The sequence below is a fragment of the Bubalus bubalis genome, chromosome 7, assembly GCF_019923935.1.
Source record: "Bubalus bubalis isolate 160015118507 breed Murrah chromosome 7, NDDB_SH_1, whole genome shotgun sequence".
Lineage (NCBI taxonomy): Eukaryota > Metazoa > Chordata > Mammalia > Artiodactyla > Bovidae > Bubalus > Bubalus bubalis.
The window spans coordinates 28804390-28825048 of record NC_059163.1 but is presented as its reverse complement, the minus strand read 5'-3'; the positions used below and the strand labels follow the sequence as shown (position 1 = coordinate 28825048).

Sequence of the window (20659 nt, the reverse complement as noted above, 5' to 3'; positions counted from 1 at the left end):
GGAATATCCTCTGGAGAAGAAAATGGCTTACCCACTCCAGTATTCCTGCCTGGAGAATTCCATGGACAGGGGAGCCTTGTGGACTACAGTCCATGGGGTCATAAAACAGCATGACTGAATGACTAACACACACATACATGTGCCAGAAACCTCCCTGGGTGCTGGCTGGCAATACAGCAGATGCGGCCTACCCTCAGAAAGCTTGTAGTTTTGGGGTTTCCCTAGTAGCTCAGCTGGTGAAGAATCTGCCTGCAATGCAGGAGACCCCCAGTTCGATTCCTGGGTCAGGAAGATGCGCTGGAGAAGGATAGGTTATCCACTCCAGTATTCTGGCCTGGAGAATTCCATGGACTATAAGTCGCAAAGAGTCGGACTGAGCGACTTTCACTTTCAAACTGTATTGCATTTCTTTGACGAGCTTACCTGTCCATATAAAATATGCAGATTTTTCTGGTTCCTATAAAAGAAGTTATAGGTCTTCAGTAAAGAATTAAGTTGTTCCCTGAAAAATAAATTACATTCACTTACACTCAGTCTTAGACTCTTTAATGGTAAAAGGCAATAATGATGCTTTCAACTCATAAAGGTATGAGATAGAATGAAATGGTTCAATGGAATCTTTACTATTCTGTCATTTTAATGAAAGTCATTGAAAGCTGAAACCTTCTTAGGACATCACCAAATGTTGAAGGTGTTAATTCATAAATAAATAACCAAAGTAAAACAAAGAAAATCTGACCTTTAGATGGTTATTTTCCCTTGGTGAAGATATGTATGAATAATTTCCAAGTTGAATTTGATTTTTTAAAAGTTCTTCAAATTTTTCTGTAATGAAGAAATGACTGGCTGCAAAAGTTTGAATTGAATATAAAATCTAAAGCAGTGGTTCTCAACCTGTTTAAGTCACAGTATCCTTTGAAACCCTGATGAAAGCTTTGGCTTCCCTATGTGGGGGAAGAAACCTATATATAGACACATAGTTTTGCATATACAATGTGTGCTAATTTATGTGCTGTTTTGAAAGATTTTCTTGATAAACAAGGAAGGAGTCATTTTCCACATGGTTTAAATATAGATTCTTTTTATCTGACAGTAACAAACTGATATTTAAAAATATTCTTTGTCTATAATTCTAGAGTAAAAGAGAATTCCCTGGCAGTCCGGTGGTTAGGACTCCAGGCTTTCACTGCTGAGGGCCCAGGTTCAATACCTGGTTGGGGAACTAAGATGCCACAAGCCATGTGACTCAGCCAGAAAAGAACCCCCAATTCTGGAGTATATACACCAATATATTTAGAGTAGGTAGGTAGGATAGTATAGTAGGTAGGATTTGAGAGGACTTTATTATTATTTTTTTTTCTACTGTCATCTCTGTTGTCAAGGTCTTCCATTTCTTTTCTTTTTTTAAATTTTGAGTTAGTTTTATTTTGACAGCTAGCAACTAAAATAAAAATATTTTCATACAAGAAAAATAAATACATAACCAAAAGATGGAAAATAACTCCAGACAAAGCAGTGAGGAGAGTATTCTGTAGCAGGAGGCAGCCATAAAGTAGATTTTATTTCACATTTCCTTTTTTGTGTTACAACAATTTAATCAACTTAAGTTCATCAACTAGTATGTGCCTGACCCTGTGTTACCCGCTTGGGGGGTGCGGGGTCGGGTGGGCACAGCACGGGTTCAGGAGCCATTGTTGTTCCCAAGCATCTCACCTTTGTGGGAGATAGGCTCTGGCAGTGGGAACATTGGTTCCTGCCACACCTCCATCCTTCTCTGGGCCACTATGGCTCAAGATGCTTGTCTCATTCACCTCCCCCTCTGGCCTCTGTCAGCCTGTTGGTTTAAGCTACCTTCTCTCATCTGGCTTATGGCAGCAATCTCTTAAAAGCCTCCCTGTATTTGTTGTCTATTCTCAACAGCAGGAGTAATTTTAATGTAAAGCCAATAGCCTCTCTCCTTTCCTCAGAACTCTTTAATATTTCTCATTATTACAATATAAGTCAATATCCTTCCAACAACTTCAAAGGCCAGCTTTGATCTGGTTCTGCTTCTCTCTCCTTCACTTACTGCACCCTAGCCACTGGCCTCCTTGATGTTCCTTGAGTACTCCAGGCACATTCTCACCCCAGAGCCTTTGTACCTGCTGAACTTTTATCCAGAATGACCTCCAGCCTGCTATCACACTGTCCTGCATTCGTTTTATTTAACTATTTCCTCCAAAGTCACCTTCTCAAAGAGTCCTTCCTTATAACCAAATCTGAAAATTTGCCTTCTCCCAACATTCATATCTTGCTTTCCTCCTTACTTCTGCCCCTTGGTCACCATCTAACCTTGTATATATTCTACTTATTTATCTAACATTCTATCTCCTCCACTAGACTGTAGCTCCAAGAGAATAAGCCTGTTTTTATATTTTGTTCATGCTGTATTTCATGTGCCTGGAAGAGAGCATGGCAAATAGTAAGAACTCAACAAATACTGGTTGAATGAAATGATCAGAAAAAAATATTATTCAGAAAATAAAACTAAACATATCAAAGGGTGAAAAGTTCTTTTATATCATCAGTTTTAGGGGGGAGATAGCTCATGATATTAAATTTTCAGGTATAGTAATTGCTAAAATCCCTTTGATATTTAACATCTGTCTCCCTCTCATAAGAATCCTGGCTCCATGAGGGCAGGGATTTTGGTCTGTTTTATTCATTGCTGTCTTCCCAGTGATTAGAGCATAGCCTTGCTCATGGTAGGCTCTTATGAATACTGATCGACAGAATTCATGTATATTGATTTTTATGTTTGAGATCATATAAACATACTTTACTTTGCCAACAAAGGTCCGTCTAGTCAAGGCTATGGTTTTTCCAGTGGTCATGTATGGATGTGAGAGTTGGACTGTGAAGAAGGCTGAGTGCCGAAGAATTGATGCTTTTGAAGTGTGGTGTTGGAGAAGACTCTTGAGAGTCCCTTGGACTGCAAGGAGATCCAACCAGTCCATTTTGAAGGAGATCAGCCCTGGGTGTTCTTTGGAAGGAATGATGCTGAAGCTGAAACTCCAGTACTTTGGCCACCTCATGCGAAGAGTTGACTCATTAGAAAAGACTCTGATGCTGGGAGGGATTGGGGACAGGAGAAGGGGACAACAGAGAATGAGATCGCTGGATGGCATCACCGACTCGATGGACTTGAGTCTGAACTCCGGGAGTTGGTGATGGACAGGGAGGCCTGGCATGCTGTGATTCATGGGGTCGCAAAGAGTCGGACAAGACTGAGCGACTGAACTGAACTGAACTGAAACATACTTTCCATTTGACTTTTCTCACTTGTAATTTTTAATGTACCTATTTCTAAGGATCAAGATACTCCACACACATACCATAAAAAATTTTCTGCAGAATTACTTTATGCTACTGTACCATTTCCCAACTGGCATACTTTAGAATTCTAGTGTTGATGAATATTTCTGTTTTAAATATCACTGAGCACACAAGGGGTTTTATTTCATTGAAGCCACTGCTGTGGGATAGTTCCTAAAATCTAACATACTGGTAAAGAGCATGAACACTTTTATAGCTTTCATTATGGTGCCAGGGTCACATATGGAAATTTCCAGTTCACTTGGGATGCAAATCCTGATATGCTAAGCTGTGAGAATTGTAATACAAGCAAATGAATTTTTACATAATCTTGTTCCCTCAGCTTCTGTTTCTGATAAAACTGCATGATAAGGAATGGTACATGTATCCTTCAAAGTATTTACCTGTTTAATTAGAAAGATTATTCTCTGGGAACAAGCTCTTTGGAAAATGTTTCTATGTCTGAAAAGAATCAGACTAAATCTTTCTCCACAGAAATAAGTCTCCATATGACCCATGGAGTCAGCAAACTGGTTCCCAGGACACCAGTTTTTATAAATAAATTTTATTGGAATACAGCCACACTAAATTGGTTTGCTAATTGTCTGTAGCTGCTCTCCTTCTATAATTGCAGAGCTGGGTGATTGTGACACAAACCATATGGTCCACGAAGCCTAAAATACATATTATCTGACCCTTTACTGAGGTATTTGGTCAACCCATAAACTGTGTGTAACACGAGGTAACTGAAGACCACAGATACCGTACATATTTTCCTCACCACAGGCAGGACCTTTCTGATGCCACAATGGCACTTTGAAGGATTTTGGCAGGCAGAATAAGGGAAGAGTTTTGGTAGAATAGTGTTGGGATAAAATTGGGTAGGTTAATGGTGCAATAAAGTGAGGAATTAGAAAATTCAGAAGTTAGGTGAACGGCTATAGTAACGGTGAATGCATTCCAAATATTAAAACCTCATCACGTTTTTATCCTGTGGACATTACCCGAGGAACTTTTTAAAGATGATTAGCTTATGCACCTGATGAAACAATGGACCTAATACAATACTGGGAATACAATATAGCCTACAACATTCAAATTCAACTTTTTTGGGCAACCAGGCCACAAGGAACTGAAGAAATTATTGTCAAATTAATTATTTTTTATCTGATGAATGGTTCAAATTTTGTCCTCTAAGAGAAGACCTGTCCTAATGGTCATTCATTCATACACTTGCTGTGTGAACACAATAAAGAGGTCTCAGTCATACTCTGAGGATGAGTGAGAGCTTCAAGGAGGTACTGCCTGTTTTGCGCTTTGGAGGCAAAGGAATAAGCAAGAGTGTGAGGAGCTTACCAGGCAAAGAAAGTATTAGCAGGGACCTTCTAGATATTTCCATAGCTTTTGTGGAGAAAGCTCAAAAAGTTGATTCTGAGAACAGGACATTTAGGATGGGGTATGATTAAGAAGCGGATAAGAAGCTTGCAAACCTCTAAAAGAAGTTTAGAATTCACTCTGCAGGGAATGGGCAGTTACTGGAGCTTTCACGTAGAGAGAGATATGATGCTTCTAAGAGCCACTAGGGAACTTATGGCAGACAGGGTAGGTTAACTAGACTTTTGCTCAGTCATGTCCAGCTTTTTGCAACCCCATGGACTATAGCCTACCAGGCTCTTCTGTGCATGGGATTTCCCAGGCAAGAATACTGGAGTGGGTTGCCATATCCTTCTCCAAGGGATCTTTCTGACCCAGGAATGGAACCCACATCTCCTGTGTCTTCTGCATTATAAGCAGATTCTTTACCCACTGAGCCATCCAGATTTCAGGGTAAAAAACATGAAGGCAGCACGATGAGTGGAACCACTGCAATGGCATTGGGGTGAAGGGTCAAGGCTAAGTTCTATATAAAGGTGATCAAATGTACCTTGTATACAGAAGACTCAAGTTTAGAAGAGACCTAAAAACGGTATAGGAATTATTTGGTTTAAGAAATCCAAAGACGATCACTTAAGTGTTATCTAAGCAGTCCCCAGCCAGGAAAGGGGACACTGATTTAATATATATGGTGACTTGTCAAGAGCAATTGCACCATATTCTTTAGAATTTAACTTAAATGTTAACTATAGACCTCAAGGCTATGGCTTTTCCAGTAGTAATGTATGGATGTGAGAGTTGGACTATAAAGAAAGCTGAGCGCCAAAGAATTGATGCTTTTCAACTGGAGTGTTGGAGAAGACTCTTAAGAGTCCCTTGGACTGCAAGGAGATCCAACCAGTCCATCTTAAAGAAGATCAGTCCTGGGTGTTCATTGGAAGAACTGATGTTGAATCTGAAACTGCAATACTTTGGCCACCTGATGCAAAGAGCATCAGGTCATTGGAAAAGACCCTGATGCTGGGAAAGATTGAGAGCAGGAGGAGAAGGGGACAACAGAGGATGAGATGGTTGGATGGCATCACCAACTCAATGGACATGAGTTTGAGTAAACTCTGGGAGCTGGTGATGGACAGGGTGGCCTGGCATGCTGCGGTTCATGGGGTCCCAAAGAGTCGGACACAACTGAGAGACTGAACTGAACTGAACTGAACTGATGGATTTCCCTACCTCATACAAAAAGGGAAAAAATAATTTATGTACCTTTTCCTCTCAGCCCCAAAGAATGCTCCACCCAGCATAGACCAGACTGTTTAGCAACTGTTCAGTTGCCTTAACAAAACTATTAAATGGGTGATAAGTAATGGATTCCCTATCCAGTCTTCTCAGCTTACAAATCTGTCACATCTAGAAGGCATAGGGACACCCAAGAAGTTGACATGGTACAACAAGCTATATACTTTTTGTGGTGGTGGTATAGTCGCTAAGTCATGCCCGACTCTTTTGTGACCCCATGGAATGTACCTCCTCTGTCCATGGGATTTCTCAGGCAGGAATACTAGAGTGGGTTGCCATTTCCTCCTCCAGGGGAATCTTCCCAAACCAGAGATCGAACACATGCCTCCTGCATTGGCAGGTGGATTCTTTATGGCTGAGTCACCAGGGAAGCCCATTACTTTATGTGTGATATATAAATTGATTTTCTAAGAAAAGCTTGGTTTTTCAAACATGGAATACTGTATCATAATGTATCACAAGGATTAAAAAATAAAAACACTACTACACAGTATATAACATGAATAGTGTTTTTACAAAACTAAAGAATAACGAGCCTCCATATAAACTTGACTTCTAACTAAATGAACACATAGAATCATAAGCTTCCCCAGCACAGAAGCTGGTACTGTGCATGATGAGAGGACCCTGTTAGATGCAGATGGACACCCAGAGTTAGTCATTAAAGCTCCCAGATAAGTGCTCACCAGGGAAAGACTTAACATGGGGGTGACAGGTATAGGGGAGATGATGCCAGGGCTCCTGTCCCTTTAAAGGTCCCTGTTCCTTTAAGGCTCCTGGCTCAGTTTTAATGAGTAATAGTGGATCCAGAGCTGACTGTAAAATGCTTAGGTGTACTTTGTACTTTGTGGTCTGAATGGCATCTGCTCAGCAGATGGGAATTACCCACATTCTGACGTTTGTCATGAATAATGGACCGAGCAAGAAAGGAGTTCCTCAATCTTATCACGCTATTTGGTTGTACAGAAGAAACACTTTGTATTTAATTTTATAAACTGTAATAAATATTGACACTGGACAGCATGATGGGTGGAAGTGAGTTGTGCCCTCCATCCATAGATAGAATGCAAGTCAAATTTTAGTTGTGAGTTCTCTTCTCCTTTTAGTGATGATTTGCAGCATAATTAAGTGGATCTCCAACTCTCTTCCTGGAAATCAAAAAACCCCATCTCATTCTTTACTAAGTGATTCCTATAATTTGGGCAAAGGGAAACCAGAAATACTCTTGTATGTGGTAGCCCAACACAAATTTCAGAGCCTGCCACATGACACAAAATAAACTTCAGTGGAAAATACAGTCCCATGTAGTCACAAAAGGCATATTTGGTCATGGCTGTGCTTCCTTAGTTTGTGTTATTTCTGCCTTTTGGAGACTTGCTGAAAAATATTCAGGATCCCGGCCAGGCAGCCACTGAACACAGTGACAACAGCAGTAGAGACGGCATCCTGCCTTGTGTGTTGCCATGTTTAAGAACAGGAACCTAGAACATTCGAAACAGTGTCTTCAAAGAGGTGAAAAACTAAAGCAGAATAAAAGTGCTAGCTTGCTCTCTTACAGATTTAGTCATCCCCCTCCACCTAATTTTGTTCATAATGTTACATTTCAGCAATGAGGTTAACAATTTAATGTCAGTTTCAAAAAACTGAATTTAAAACTTAATTCATAGTGATTTTTATAAACAACATAATGAACATGTAAAATAGCAAATTGATCATTTTCTGGGAATTAAGGTTGGGATTTTTTAAATTTTATGTGTTATACTTCTATATGCTTTCCAAACTCCATATAGTAAGTGCATAATACAGTTGATGTTTTCAAAATTTCACTTCCGTAAAAATGTAATATAGAGTCCTGTATGTTTTTGGAAAGATGAACCAGGAAATATGAGGACAAAAGAATAACTAAAGCCTCATCATTAAGCTCTTTGCCAAGACAAACAAACCATCATTCCATAGTCCTGACGTCTGCAAGAAGTAGCAAGATTCTCTTAACTTCCTTTATCCTGCATTACCGTCAGCTCGAATCCTGGAATTAAAATTGTAAACTCCTTCAGTCCTTTCTCAATAAACAGCCCGGCCCCAGTTCTTTTTGCCTTTGGCCTCATCTCCTGGCTCAGAAGACGAGGAAAAAAGGCTGCTTTTCAACCTTTGCTTAGAGACTTTCCTGAGTTCTCAAAGTAGGCTATTCATTTCCATTGCAAATGAAAGGATTGGGTTCCATCATTTGAATACTGAGAGGCTGGGGAGAGGAACGCTATTTCCTCGATTGATGTAAAAATGCAAAACCAAAATGATCAGGGAGCCCTGAATTGAACTCTCCTGACTTCCTTTGAAGAGCTGCCCTTTCTGACATCCCTCACAACTCTGCTCAAGTATCATTAATTACCGCCGGTGTTTGGGAGAATAGTGACTGTGGCCTGTCTTGTTCTTCCTGGCAGTTCTGTCTTAAGACTCTAACTCTCTGTCAGTGCTGACAACTGATAATAAAAAGGACCTGGGAGCTTCCTGCAATCCATTAGTCACCTAATCCATAAGGTAATATAACCAGATGGATCTTACCTCTGGGGCTTCCCTGGTGGCTCAGCTGCCTGCAATGCGGGAGCCGCAGGAGATTCAGGTTCGATACCTGGGTCGGGAAGATCCCCCTGGAGGGGGACATGGCAACCCACTCCAGTATTCTTGCCTGGAGAATCCCATGGACAGAGGAGCCTGTTGGGCTCCAGTCCATGGGGTCACAAAGAGTCAGGCACGACTGAAGCAACTGAGCGCTCACTCTGGTTGTTTTTTTAAGCCATTTTGTGACTTTTGGGGGGTATTCATCATCTCAAAATTACCCCTGTAAACAGCGGCCCTGGAGTCAGCTTCTCTCAGGTCCTTAACTCCTCCTAGAAATCAGTTGAGAACAGAAGGACTAAAGATTAAGGTATAATTTCACAATTTTAAAAAGAAATTTGATGTGACTGATGGCTAGTGAGTTGGCACAAAACAAAAACACCCCAAATGTTTGAAAAGTCCACTGCTAAAGAGAGGGGCTAGAACTACTCAGAACAATGTCACCAGATGCTGATATGACATGGAAGAGAGGATTAAAAGGGAGCGACAAAAAAGGACAGTATCATTTATTAAAACACTTGTGCTTCTGAGGAAGACAGGAAGTGTTTTAGAGGTGACATCTAATTCTGAAGAGAATCCCTTTATAAGTTAGGCATCCCTGATGATTCAGGCAGTAAAGAATCTGTCTGTAATACAGGAGACCTAGGTTCAATCCCTGGGTCAGGAAGATCCCCTGGAGAAGGGAATGGCTACCTACTCCAGTATTCTTGCCTGGAGAATCCCATGAAAAGAGCAACCTGGCGGGCTATGGTCCCTGGGGTAGCAAAGAGTCGGACACGACTGAGTGAACTAACAAACGCCTTTATAAGTATTTGATAGTTTAACACATTAGCTTGTTTTCTAACAACCTCAGATAAAGGAAGACACATATCTCTCCCTTTCCTTCTACGGTCTGGCTTCTGAAGAAGCTTCTGAAAAAATTAAAAAAAAAATTCGTTGTCTGTTATTCCAGTTGGTGGCTGTAATGAACTGCTTCTGCGTCAGACCTCAGTTTCTGTTATCACATGCAGCTGACTTCCTAGGGGCAGCCTGAGCAGTGTGTGGACAGAGAAGAAAGAGGGAAGTCTTTGTTCTATCATCTCCTTTTCTGGCCTGAAACACAGAGAAGTATGATCTCTAACTCCTTGCCCTGATGCAATTTACAAATCACTACTGATTTTTAGATTTCTATTCTAATCCAAAGTACGGACTTGAAACAACCTCTCCTTTGATGAAATAGTCTGTTTCTCGTTGTAGCTGATCATTTAGGAGAGAACAAAGAAACATTTAGTGCCCAGGAAAATACTGTTTGAAAACTACAGAAAAATCATGTGCCCTTGAATGTGTGGATAACAGGAAAGGCAGTGGAGTATGTACTCTGTTAGAGAAATGGTTCTCAATTGAAGCGAGCATCAGAGTTGCCTGGAGTGCTCGTTGGAACAGAACATGAGTGGCACCTCCAGAGCTTCTTATTGAGTTTGTCTGGGGTGTATCCTGAGAATTTGCACTTCTAACATGCTCCCAGGTGATTCTGATGCTGCTAATCCAGAGACCATACTTTGAGATCCATTCTTTTAGAGCTCAGGGTGCTGAGGAAGGGGAAGGGAAGTTTATCTATTGGCAGATGGCGGGTTGAAATAGGTGGTCATTCCGACTGAAACTAAGATAGTTGCATATAATCAGACCACTAACTTTTTTTGGCCACACCACACAGCGGGTTTCCTAGGTGGCTCGGTGGTAAAGAATCTACCTGAAAATGCAGGAGATGTGGGTTCAATCCTGGGTTGGGAGGGAAGGTCCGTGGAGAAGGAAATGACAACCCATTCCAGTGTTTTTGCCTGGAGAATTCCATGGACAGAGGAACCTGGCGGGCTAGAGTCCATGGGGTCACAGAAGAATCAGACATGACTTGGTGATTAAAAAACACTTAGCTCCCCAACCAGGGATTGAACACATATTCCCTGCAGTCTTAACCCACTGGACTGCCACGGAAGTCCCACTACTAACACTTCTGCCCCTCCTGCTCTATTACTGAGGTAAGAGGACAGGGGACACCATCCCCACAGACATTCTCTGGGAGGAGGTTGGTTTTAGTTTCCTATGGCTGCTGAAGCAAACTACTGCAAACTTAGTGGCTTTAAACAACACAGACATATTATCTGACAGCTCCACAGGTCAAAAGCTGGTCTCACTGGCTATAACAAAGGTGTCTGCAGGGCTATTTCTTCTGAAGGCCCTCTGGGTGGAGAATGCATTCCCTTGCTTTCTGCAGTTTCCACAGCCTGCCCACATTCATTGTCTTTTGGATCTCTTTCCATCCATCTTCAAAGCCAGCAATGCCGCACAGTCCTTCCTACTCCATCACTCTGACACGGAATCTTCTCATATAGCTCTTCTCCCCTCCCACGTTTAAGGATTGCGGCTTTCGTGGTGGCGCTAGTGGTTAAGAATCCACCTGCCAATGCAGGAGACGTGGGTTTGATCCCTGGGTTGGGAAGATCCCCTGGAGGAGGGCATGGCAACCCACTTCAGTATTCTTGCCTGGAGAATCCCCACAGACAGAAGAGCCTGGAAGGCTGCAGTCCGTGGGGTCTCAAGAGTCAGACACAACTGAAGTGATTTAGCACACAGAACATGATTACATTGAGCCCATCTGGATAATTCCCCAAACTTAAGGTCAATTGATTAGCTGCCATTGACAGCTAAGGTTGCCATGTCATTGGCAACCTTAATTCCCTTTTGCAATGTAATGAAAAACATTCATGGGTTCAAGGGATTAAGGAGTAGACATCTTTGGGAGGCCATTATTCTAGCTATCACAAGACTTAAGGGTAACTCTGTCTATCCAAATATTGTCTGAACACTTGAGAGGCATCTTGTTAGAAATCACAATCTGTATTTTAACCAAGATCCCCAGGAAAGTCTGCATGCACTTTAAAATGGAAAGAACCCTGATGTAAATAATCACCCTACCACTAGGTATGAAACAGTGTTTGAGGGTAACATCCATCAAACCAAAGGGCTTCCCCGATGGCTCTGAAAGTAAAGAATCAGCCTGCAACTCAGGATACCTGGATTTGATTCCTGGATTGGGAAAATCCCCTGGAGAAGCGAATGGCAACCCATTCCAGTATTCTTGCCTGGAGAATTCCACAGACAGAGGAGCCTGGCCAGCTACAGTCCATGGGGTTGCAAAGAGTCAGGCACAACTGAGTGACTAACACACACACACACACACACACGTCAAACCAAAATACTAGTCCTAATTTAGTTCCTTGAGACTGATACTCCCATACTCACTCATCATCAACACAAATTTATTGGAGGATTACTATGTAACAGACAAAATAACAGGTGCTAGGAAGACGGCAATATTTAAACCAATGGGGCCCCTGCAGTGATGGGAGTTACTTTCTGGAGAAGGAAGATTAAAAAAAGAACAAATAAATAAATATGCTGATTTTACATATGGGTAAGAGGTATAGGAACAATAAAATATCATCCTGTGATGCAGCACATGAAAGAGGGCATTTCAGAAAAGGTGATCAGAAGGCCTGAACTATTAAACTGACACCTGAATAGTGGGAAGAAGTCAGCCATGTGAAGAGTCAAAGAGAGGGTCCAAAGCAAGAGATGCCAGTGCCATATCCTGTGTGCAGGACTAAACTTGGCATATTTGAAGGAGACAAACAAAGGAAGAGTGGCTCAAGATGAGGTTGTAAAAGTTCTTCAGGCCAAACTGCATTGGGCCTTAGAGACTCCTTATGACATGGAGTCTGTGATAGGAAGCCTTGAAGGGTTCAAGCAGGATGCTGTGACTACTCTGTAAAGAGACCTCTGGCTGCCGGAAGAATGGATTGTAGGCCCAGGAAATGGTAGCTGGCAGCCTGATTAGGAGGCTGTTGTAGTTGTCCTGGCAGGAGACAGTGATCGCTTGGACTGGATGGTGAGAGGTGTTTGCATATTGGATGTGGAGCTGATGGGACTTGCTGTGGGGCTGGGTGTAGTGACGAGGGAATGAAACAGTGAGGTTGGTATCTAGTTTCTGTTTGGATCTTGCTTCTCATTTTTCCATGATTTAAACTTTCAAGTGTTTCTAATACATGCCCCATAGATTTCTTTTTTTTAAGAGCTAGTTAAAAAGTGAACACAAGTGTGCCACACAATACCGGTCATGATTGGAGCAGTTGCAGGCTAACTGTAAAAGAACACCCTTTGTGTACGAACAGTGGGGGAATTTTGTACTTATTGGGCTTCCCAGGTTGCTCAGTGGTAAAGAATCTGCCTGCCAATGAGGGAGATTCAGGAGACGCAGGTTTGATCCCTGGGTTGGGAAGATTCCCCTGGAGGAGGAAACGGTAACCCACTCCAGAATTCTTTTCTGAAATATCCCATGGAGAGGGGAGCCTGGCAGAACATAGTCCATGGGGTCGCAAAGAGTTGAACATGACTGACCACACACACAATGATCACTACCTTGACTTCACAGTCTGATGTCCCTGTTCCCTTGAGATGGGGAAATAATCTATTCAGTTAATGAAGACTTTCAATTATTTTTACAGCCACTTGGATCATCAGGACTGTCACTAGAGTGTCTGAAACACAGCAAATGGTCAGTGATCTTTGGGGCCACCTACGTGAGCATGAACTAAAGACTGAGACAGGACTCTCCTGATCCATCGGCTCTTATGGCTCTTCGATAATGCCACCATGACTATGACCACAGATTCTCTTTATATTGGAAAAATAAAGCAACCTCCTTGTTTCTGTCCTGGGCATCTTCCATCTACCCCCACATTCTATCCAGATTATGTAGAACACCTGTAAGTGAATCATCTGCTTTGCCGAACATCCTTAAATATCTCTCCACTGCTCTTGGCATAAAAACCTCAAATCCTCATCACAGCAGGTGAAGTCCTGCTTGGTCTCTCTTCCTCTTTAGCCTCTTTGACAGAGACACTTTTCCTTGGGTCCTGCACCTCAACCACTCTGGGAACTTGGACTTTCTGGAACTCTGTGCTCTCTCGGGGCTTGAGGATGTTGGGCTGGCCCCCTGTATCAGGAGTGGTCTCCCACTGACTTCCTTAAACTTGTTAGCTTGATCCTCCTTCAGATCTCTGGCCTTCCCTGCTTACACTAGATCCTTATTCTCTAGGGTATATTCTCAGAGTATAAGGGTTCTTTGGCTTCTGAATCAGGCTTTTAGAGCTGTGGTTCTCCCTGTGATTCTGAGAACACTAACACTGTACTACCTGGGCACTTGTCATATGTGCAAATGCTCATGCATGTGTGCTCAGCCATGTGTGACTCTTTGCGACCCCATGGACTATAACCCGTCAGGCTCCTCTGTCCATGGGATTTTCCAGGCAAGAATACTGAAGCAGGTCGTCATTACCTCCTCCAGGGGATCTTCGTGACCCAGGGATCGAACCTATGTCTCCTGCATCTCCTGCATTGGCAGGTACATTCTTAACCCCTGAGCCATCCCAGACCTCCTGAATTAGGGACTCTGGGAACGAGGCCTAGGAGGGCCGAGAGGAGATATGCCACGTTCAAGGTCAGGAGGGGCGGTGGTGAGGAGATACCCCTTGTCCAAGGAAAGGAGCAGTGGCTGCGCTTTGCTGGAGCAGCCATAAAGAGATACCCCACATCCAAGGTAAGAGAAACCCAAGTAAGATGGTAGATGTTGTGAGAGGCATCAGAGGGCAGACACACTGAAACCATAATTACAGAAAACTAGTCAATATAATCACACAGACCACAGCCTTGTCTAACTCAATGAAACTAAGCCATGACCTGTGGGGCCACCCAAGATGGACGGGTCATGGTGGATAGGTCTGACAGAATGTGGTCCACTGGAGAAGGGAATGGCAAACCACTTCAGTATTCTTGCATTGAGAACCCCATGAACAGTATGAAAAGGCAAAATGATAGGATACTGAAAGAGGAACTCCCCAGGTCGGTAGGTGCCCAATATGCTATTGGAGATCAGTGGAGAAATAACTCCAGAAAGAATGAAGAGATGGAGCCAAAGCAAAAACAATACCCAGTTGTGGATGTGACTAGTGATAGAAGCAAAGTCCAATGCGGTAAAGAGCAATATTGCATAGGAACCTGGAATGTCAGGTCCATGAATCAAGGCAAATTGGAAGTGGTCAAACAGGAGATGGCAAGAGTGAATGTTGACATTCTAGGAATCAGCGAACTAAAATGGACTGGAATGGGTGAATTTAACTCAGACGACCATTATGTCTACTACTGCAGGCAGGAATCCCTCAGAAGAAATGGAGTAGCCATCATGGTCAACAAAAGAGTCCGAAATGCAGTACTTGGATGCAATCTCAAAAACGACAGAATGATCTCTGTTCGTTTCCAAGGCAAACCATTCAATATCACAGTAATCCAAGTCTATGCCCCAACCAGTAATGCTGAAGAAGCTGAAGTTGAACAGTTCTAGAAGACCTACAAGACCTTTTAGAACTAACACCCAAAAAAGATGTCCTTTTCGTTATAGGGGACTGGAATGCAAAAGTAGGAAGTCAAGATACACCTGGAGTAACAGGCAAATTTGGCCTTGGAATACGGAATGAAGCAGGGCAAGGGCTAATAGAGTTTTGCCAAGAGAACACACTGATCATAGCAAACACCCACTTCCAACAACATAAAAGAAGACTCTACACACGGACATCACCAGATGGTCAACACTGAAATCAGACTGATTATATTCTTTGCAGCCAAAGATGGAGAAGCTCTATACAGTCAGCAAAAACAAGACCAGGAGCTGACTATGGCTCAGACCATGAACTCCTTATTGCCAAATTCAGACTTAAATTGACGAAAGTGGGGAAAACCACTAGACCATTCAGCTATGACCTAAATCAAATCCCTTATGATTATACAGTGGAAGTGAGAAACAGATTTAAGGGCCTAGATCTGATAGATAGAGTGCCTGATGAACTATGGAATGAGGTTCGTGACATTGTACAGGAGACAGGGATCAAGACCATCCCCATGGAAAAGAAATGCAAAAAAGCAAAATGGCTGTCTGGGGAGGCCTTACAAATAGCTGTGAAAAGAAGAGAAGTGAAAAGCAAAGGAGAAAAGGAAAGATATAAGCATCCGAATGCAGAGTTCCAAAGAATAGCAAGAAGAGATACGAAAGCCTTCCTCAGCGATCAATGCAAAGAAATAGAGGAAAACAACAGAATGGGAAAGACTAGAGATCTCTTCAAGAAAATTAGAGATACCAAGGGAACATTTCATGCAAAGATGGGCTCGATAAAGGACAGAAGTGGTATGGACCTAATAGAAGCAGAAGATATTAAGAAGAGGTGGCAAGAATACACAGAAGAACTATACAAAAAAGATCTTCATGACCCAGATAATCATGATGGTATGATCACTCACCTAGAGCCAGACATCCTGGAATGTGAAGTCAAGTGGGCCTTAGAAAACATCACTATGAACAAAGCTAGTGGAGGTGATGGAATTCCAGTTGAGCTATTTCAAATCCTAAAAGATGATGCTATGAAAGTGCTGCACTCAATATGCCAGCAATTTTGGAACACTCAGCAGTGGCCACAGGACTGAAAAAGGTCAGTTTTCATTCCAATCCCTGAGAAAGGCAATGCCAAAGAATGCTCAAACTACCACACAATTGCACTCATCTCACACGCTAGTAAAGTAATGCTCAAAATTCTCCAAGCCAGGCTTCAGCAATACGTGAACTGTGAACTTCCAGATGTTCAAGCTGACTTTAGAAAAAGCAGAGGAACCAGAGATCAAATTGCCAACATCCGCTGGATTATGGAAAAAGCAAAAGAGTTCCAGAAAAACATCTATTTCTGCTTTATTGACTATGCCAAAGCCTTTGACTGTGCGGATCACAATAAACTGTGGAAAATTCTGAAAGAGATGGGAATACCAGACCACCTGACCTGCTTCTTGAGAAACCTATATGCAGGTCAGGAAGCAACAGTTAGAACTGGACATGGAACAACAGACTGGTTCCAAATAGGAAAAGGAGTACGTTAAGGCTGTATATGCCACCCTGCTTATTTAACTTATATGCAGAGTACATCATGAGAAATGCTGGGCTGGAAGAAGCACAAGCTGGAATCAAGATTACAGGGAGAAATATAAATAACCTCAGATATCCAGATGACACCACCCTTATGGCAGAAAGCGAAGAGGAACTCAAAAGCCTCTTGATGAAAGTGAAAGTGGAGAGTGAAAAAGTTGGCATAAAGCTCAACATTCAGAAAACGAAGATCATGGCATCCGGTCCCATCACTTCATGGGAAATAGAAGGGGAAACAGTGGAAACAGTGTCAGACTTTATTTTTTGGGCTCCAGAATCACTGCAGATGGTGATTGCAGCCATGAAATTAAAAGACGCTTACTCCTTGGAAGGAAAGTTATGACCAACCTAGATAGCATATTCTAAAGCAGAGAGATTACTTTGCCAACAAAGGTCTGTGTAGTCAAGGCTATGGTTTTTCCAGTGGTCATATATGGATGTGAGAGTTGGACTGTGAAGAAGGCTGAGGGCCAAAAAAAAAAAAAAAAAGAATTGATGCTTTTGAACTGTGGTGTTGGAGAAGACTCTTGAGAGTCCCTTGGATTGCAAGGAGGTCCAGCCAGTCCATTCTGAAGGAGATCAGCCCTGGGATTTCTTTGGAAGGAATGATGCTGAAGCTGAAACTCCAGTACTTTGGCCACCTCATACGAAGAGTTGACTCATTGGAAAAGACTCTGATGCTGGGAGGGATTGGGAGCAGGAGGAGAAGGGGACGACAGAGGATGAGATGGCTGGATGGCATCACCGACTCAATGGACATGAGTTTGGGTGAACTCCGGGAGTTGGTGATGGACAGGGAGGCCTGGCGTGCTGCAATTCATGGGGTCGCAAAGAGTCGGACATGACTGAGCGTCTGAACTGACTGACTGAACTGAATCTTTATTTTACCAAGCTCTGCAGTGACTGTGATGAAGGCTCAAAAGTTGGAGATTTGTGACTTCAGACTAAAACCTCCATGAAAGCAGGGCTCTGGTCTTTTTCATGCAGAATTGCTGCTCCAGCTTCTAAGCTTCTAGTACAGCATCAGCTCACGGTGTGCTCTTAGTAATTATTTGCTTAGGGAATAAAATACGGAAAACTGAATCCTGACCAGCTTTTAAAGAGGAACAATTTTTTACATTAATTAACTAATTACTTAATTGGCTGCACTGGGTCTTTGTTGCTGCTCACAGGCTTTTCTCTAGTTGCGGAGAGTGGGGGCTAGTCCCCAGTGCAGCGCACAGGCTTCTCATTGTGGTGGCTTCTCTTGTACAGCATGGGCCCTAGGGCACTTGGGCTTCAGTAGTGGCTGCCTGTGGACTCTATAGTTGCGGCTCTTGGGGCCTTTTCTCTAGTTGCAGTATGTGGGCTTCTCATTGTATGTGGGCTCAGTAGTTGTGGCTCTTGGGCTCCAGAACACAGCCTCAGAAATTGTGGCTTGTGGGAACTTCTTGGACAAGGGATCAAACTGATGTCCTGGGGAAACCCTAGAGAGGAATGATCTTTTTCCAGCATAGCTAACATGACCAGAAGTTCAAGTAAACTCTGTGTCATCTGTTTTTAGAGTCTTTGAATTTTGACTTCATCAGACTGTCTATTGAAGCATATTCAGTATGTATTGGGCAGACAGATGATCTTGCTTTTTAATGGACCAAAGTGATCAAATAGTAAAATGTGGAGTAGATAAATGTTATTGAGAATAGCAATCATCTTGGTATGCTCAATGACTGTTAACAATATATACTCATTGAAAAATATCTGATTTAAAGCTGAATGACCATTTCTACATGTCTGGGAGTGATATTATTGACCTTTTTTGTGAAACTGTGGTATCCAATTTCTCTTGATAAAAATGTGTTTTTACTAGGCCACCAAATATGAATAATGGAAAATTTTTACATAAATTAAAAAAAAAGAAAACTCCCACACAGAAAAAAATATTCTTCAGCTTTAAAGGAGATGGTCCTACCTATGTCTCAAACTTTTTTCTTGGCTCATTTTAAAATCCTCACTCCTATAAAAATATGTTAGGGAGGGCTCTCTTCTGCTTTCTTAAAGACAAAAGTCCAATGGTGCCCACACTTTAACACCTAGCTCAGGGCACACTGGGGCTTGCGGTGTTTGTTCCAGTTCCTTTGATCCAGAGAAGACTCTGGCCATGAGACCTGGGCAAACATGGCCCTCTGGCTCTGCTGGCCAGGTAGGAGGCAGCCTCAGGAACACTGGCCCTTTGTGCTGAACATGTGCTCAGAGGTGTAGGTGGCTAGTTCCTTTGTTTCAGCAAATGGTGCCAGCCAACACCCTTGGAAAAAGAAACTGTTTGGAATGATGTACTTTCTGCTAAAATGTATTACATCATGCTAATTAAAGTTAGTTGGTAAGGACAGGAATGCATACGTGCCTTGTGACTGTTTTTGGAAGAGCTGTAGCCTGCAAGGGTTTGTATTAGGTTCCTAAGTAGGAGGGGGAAAAAATCTAGTAAGTTCTGAGGGTGAAATCTGATCTATATCCTAAAACTGGATTTGAACATCTTTTTTCAAACTTAGGATAGGCCTTTACTCACCCCTAAAATGCCCAGATTTCAGCCTAGGACCTGAAGTAAAAGCACTTTGAAAGCAACCATATGGAACCACTTTTTTTTTTTTTTAACGACTCAGCTCACTTAGAATATTTACCAGGTGAAACAACAGAGCAGCAATAACCCCAGGCACGGAAATACCAACTGGAACCTTAGTTACTTGAGCATGAAGTTAACTTCTGCCAATGCCCTTCACTCAGGGAAGTTTCCAAACTCTTATCCAGTACTAAGACATAAATGTTATATTGCTTACTGTGCTATTAAATCAAGACCTCTTATTTCACAGATCACATATATTTCTCATGAAATCTGCTGAAAGCAAATTTTTCATTAAGGACTTTTTTTTTTCCTATTAGTCTTCATCATTTTCATGTATATCTCTGCATGAAAATAAACATCTCTTAATAAGTTTGTAATTCCTGCCTTGTTTGCCAGAACAATGCCTGTTGTAGTGTGGGAGCTGAATAACTACTTAAGTGAATAAATGAATGGAGGTGTTTGTCAGGTTTATGACAAGTTGGATGTTGTAGGTAATCAGTTTTATCACTATAATTTCTGATGACTATTTTGTAAAGATTTTCCTGAATTCTAGAAATTTATTTCAGGCATACAGAAATTCTCAAACTTTAATCCTTTCCTCCTCTAATCAGTAGTTTCTAGGCTTCAGTACTTCATCAAAGTCACCTGATTAACACTGGGGTGGACCACAGCATCTGCATTGTTAACAAATGTCTTAATCAGGAGGCAAGTGGCCCATGACTACATTTTGAGAAACACTATTTTCTCATCAGGCATTTGTGCAAAGGCTATGTTACTTTACCATCTAGAATGCCAATAATACATGGATACTAGGGTCTGAAAGGGGCTCTAGCCTATAGAAGATAAACTGCAAGTCTCTAATTTAGTCAATTTAAAATATGATGCAAAATAAGGGTCGCTAATAAGCCTCTTGATGAAAGTGAAAGAGGAGAATGAAAAAGTTGCCTTAAAGCTCAACATTCAGAAAACTAAGATCATGGCATCTGGTCCCATCACTTCATGGGAAATAGATGGAGAAACAGTGGAAACAGTGTCAGACTTTATTTTTGGGGGCTCCAGAATCACTGCAGATGGTGACTGCAGCCATGAAATTAAAAGACGCTTACTCCTTGGAAGGAAAGTTATGACCAACCTAGATAGCATATTCAAAAGCAGAGACATTACGTTGCCAACAAAGGTCCATCTAGTCAAGGCTATGGTTTTTCCTGTGGTCATGTATGGATGTGAGAGTTGGACTGTGAAGAGAGCTGAGTGCAGAAGAATTGATGCTTTTGAACTGTGGTGTTGGAGAAGACTCTTGAGAGTCCCTTGGACTGCAAGGAGATCCAGCCAGTCCATTCTGAAGGAGATCAGCCCTGGGATTTCTT

General features: G+C 42.1%; 1 protein-coding gene across 6 annotated transcripts in view; it reads right to left on the bottom strand.

The window, feature by feature from the left end:
• Nucleotides 1-20659, bottom strand: part of RASSF6 (Ras association domain family member 6) — a 71951-nt gene that overhangs the window by 28401 nt on the left and 22891 nt on the right. For 4 of the 6 annotated variants that reach the window (XM_045166277.1, XM_045166275.1, XM_045166276.1 and 1 more), the window contains exon 3: nt 424-502. In XM_045166277.1, coding sequence (XP_045022212.1) covers nt 424-502 — 79 coding nt within the window. The remainder of the gene's footprint in view (nt 1-423; nt 503-20659) is intronic. The other 2 variants (XM_045166278.1, XM_045166274.1) reach the window with 1 other exon arrangement.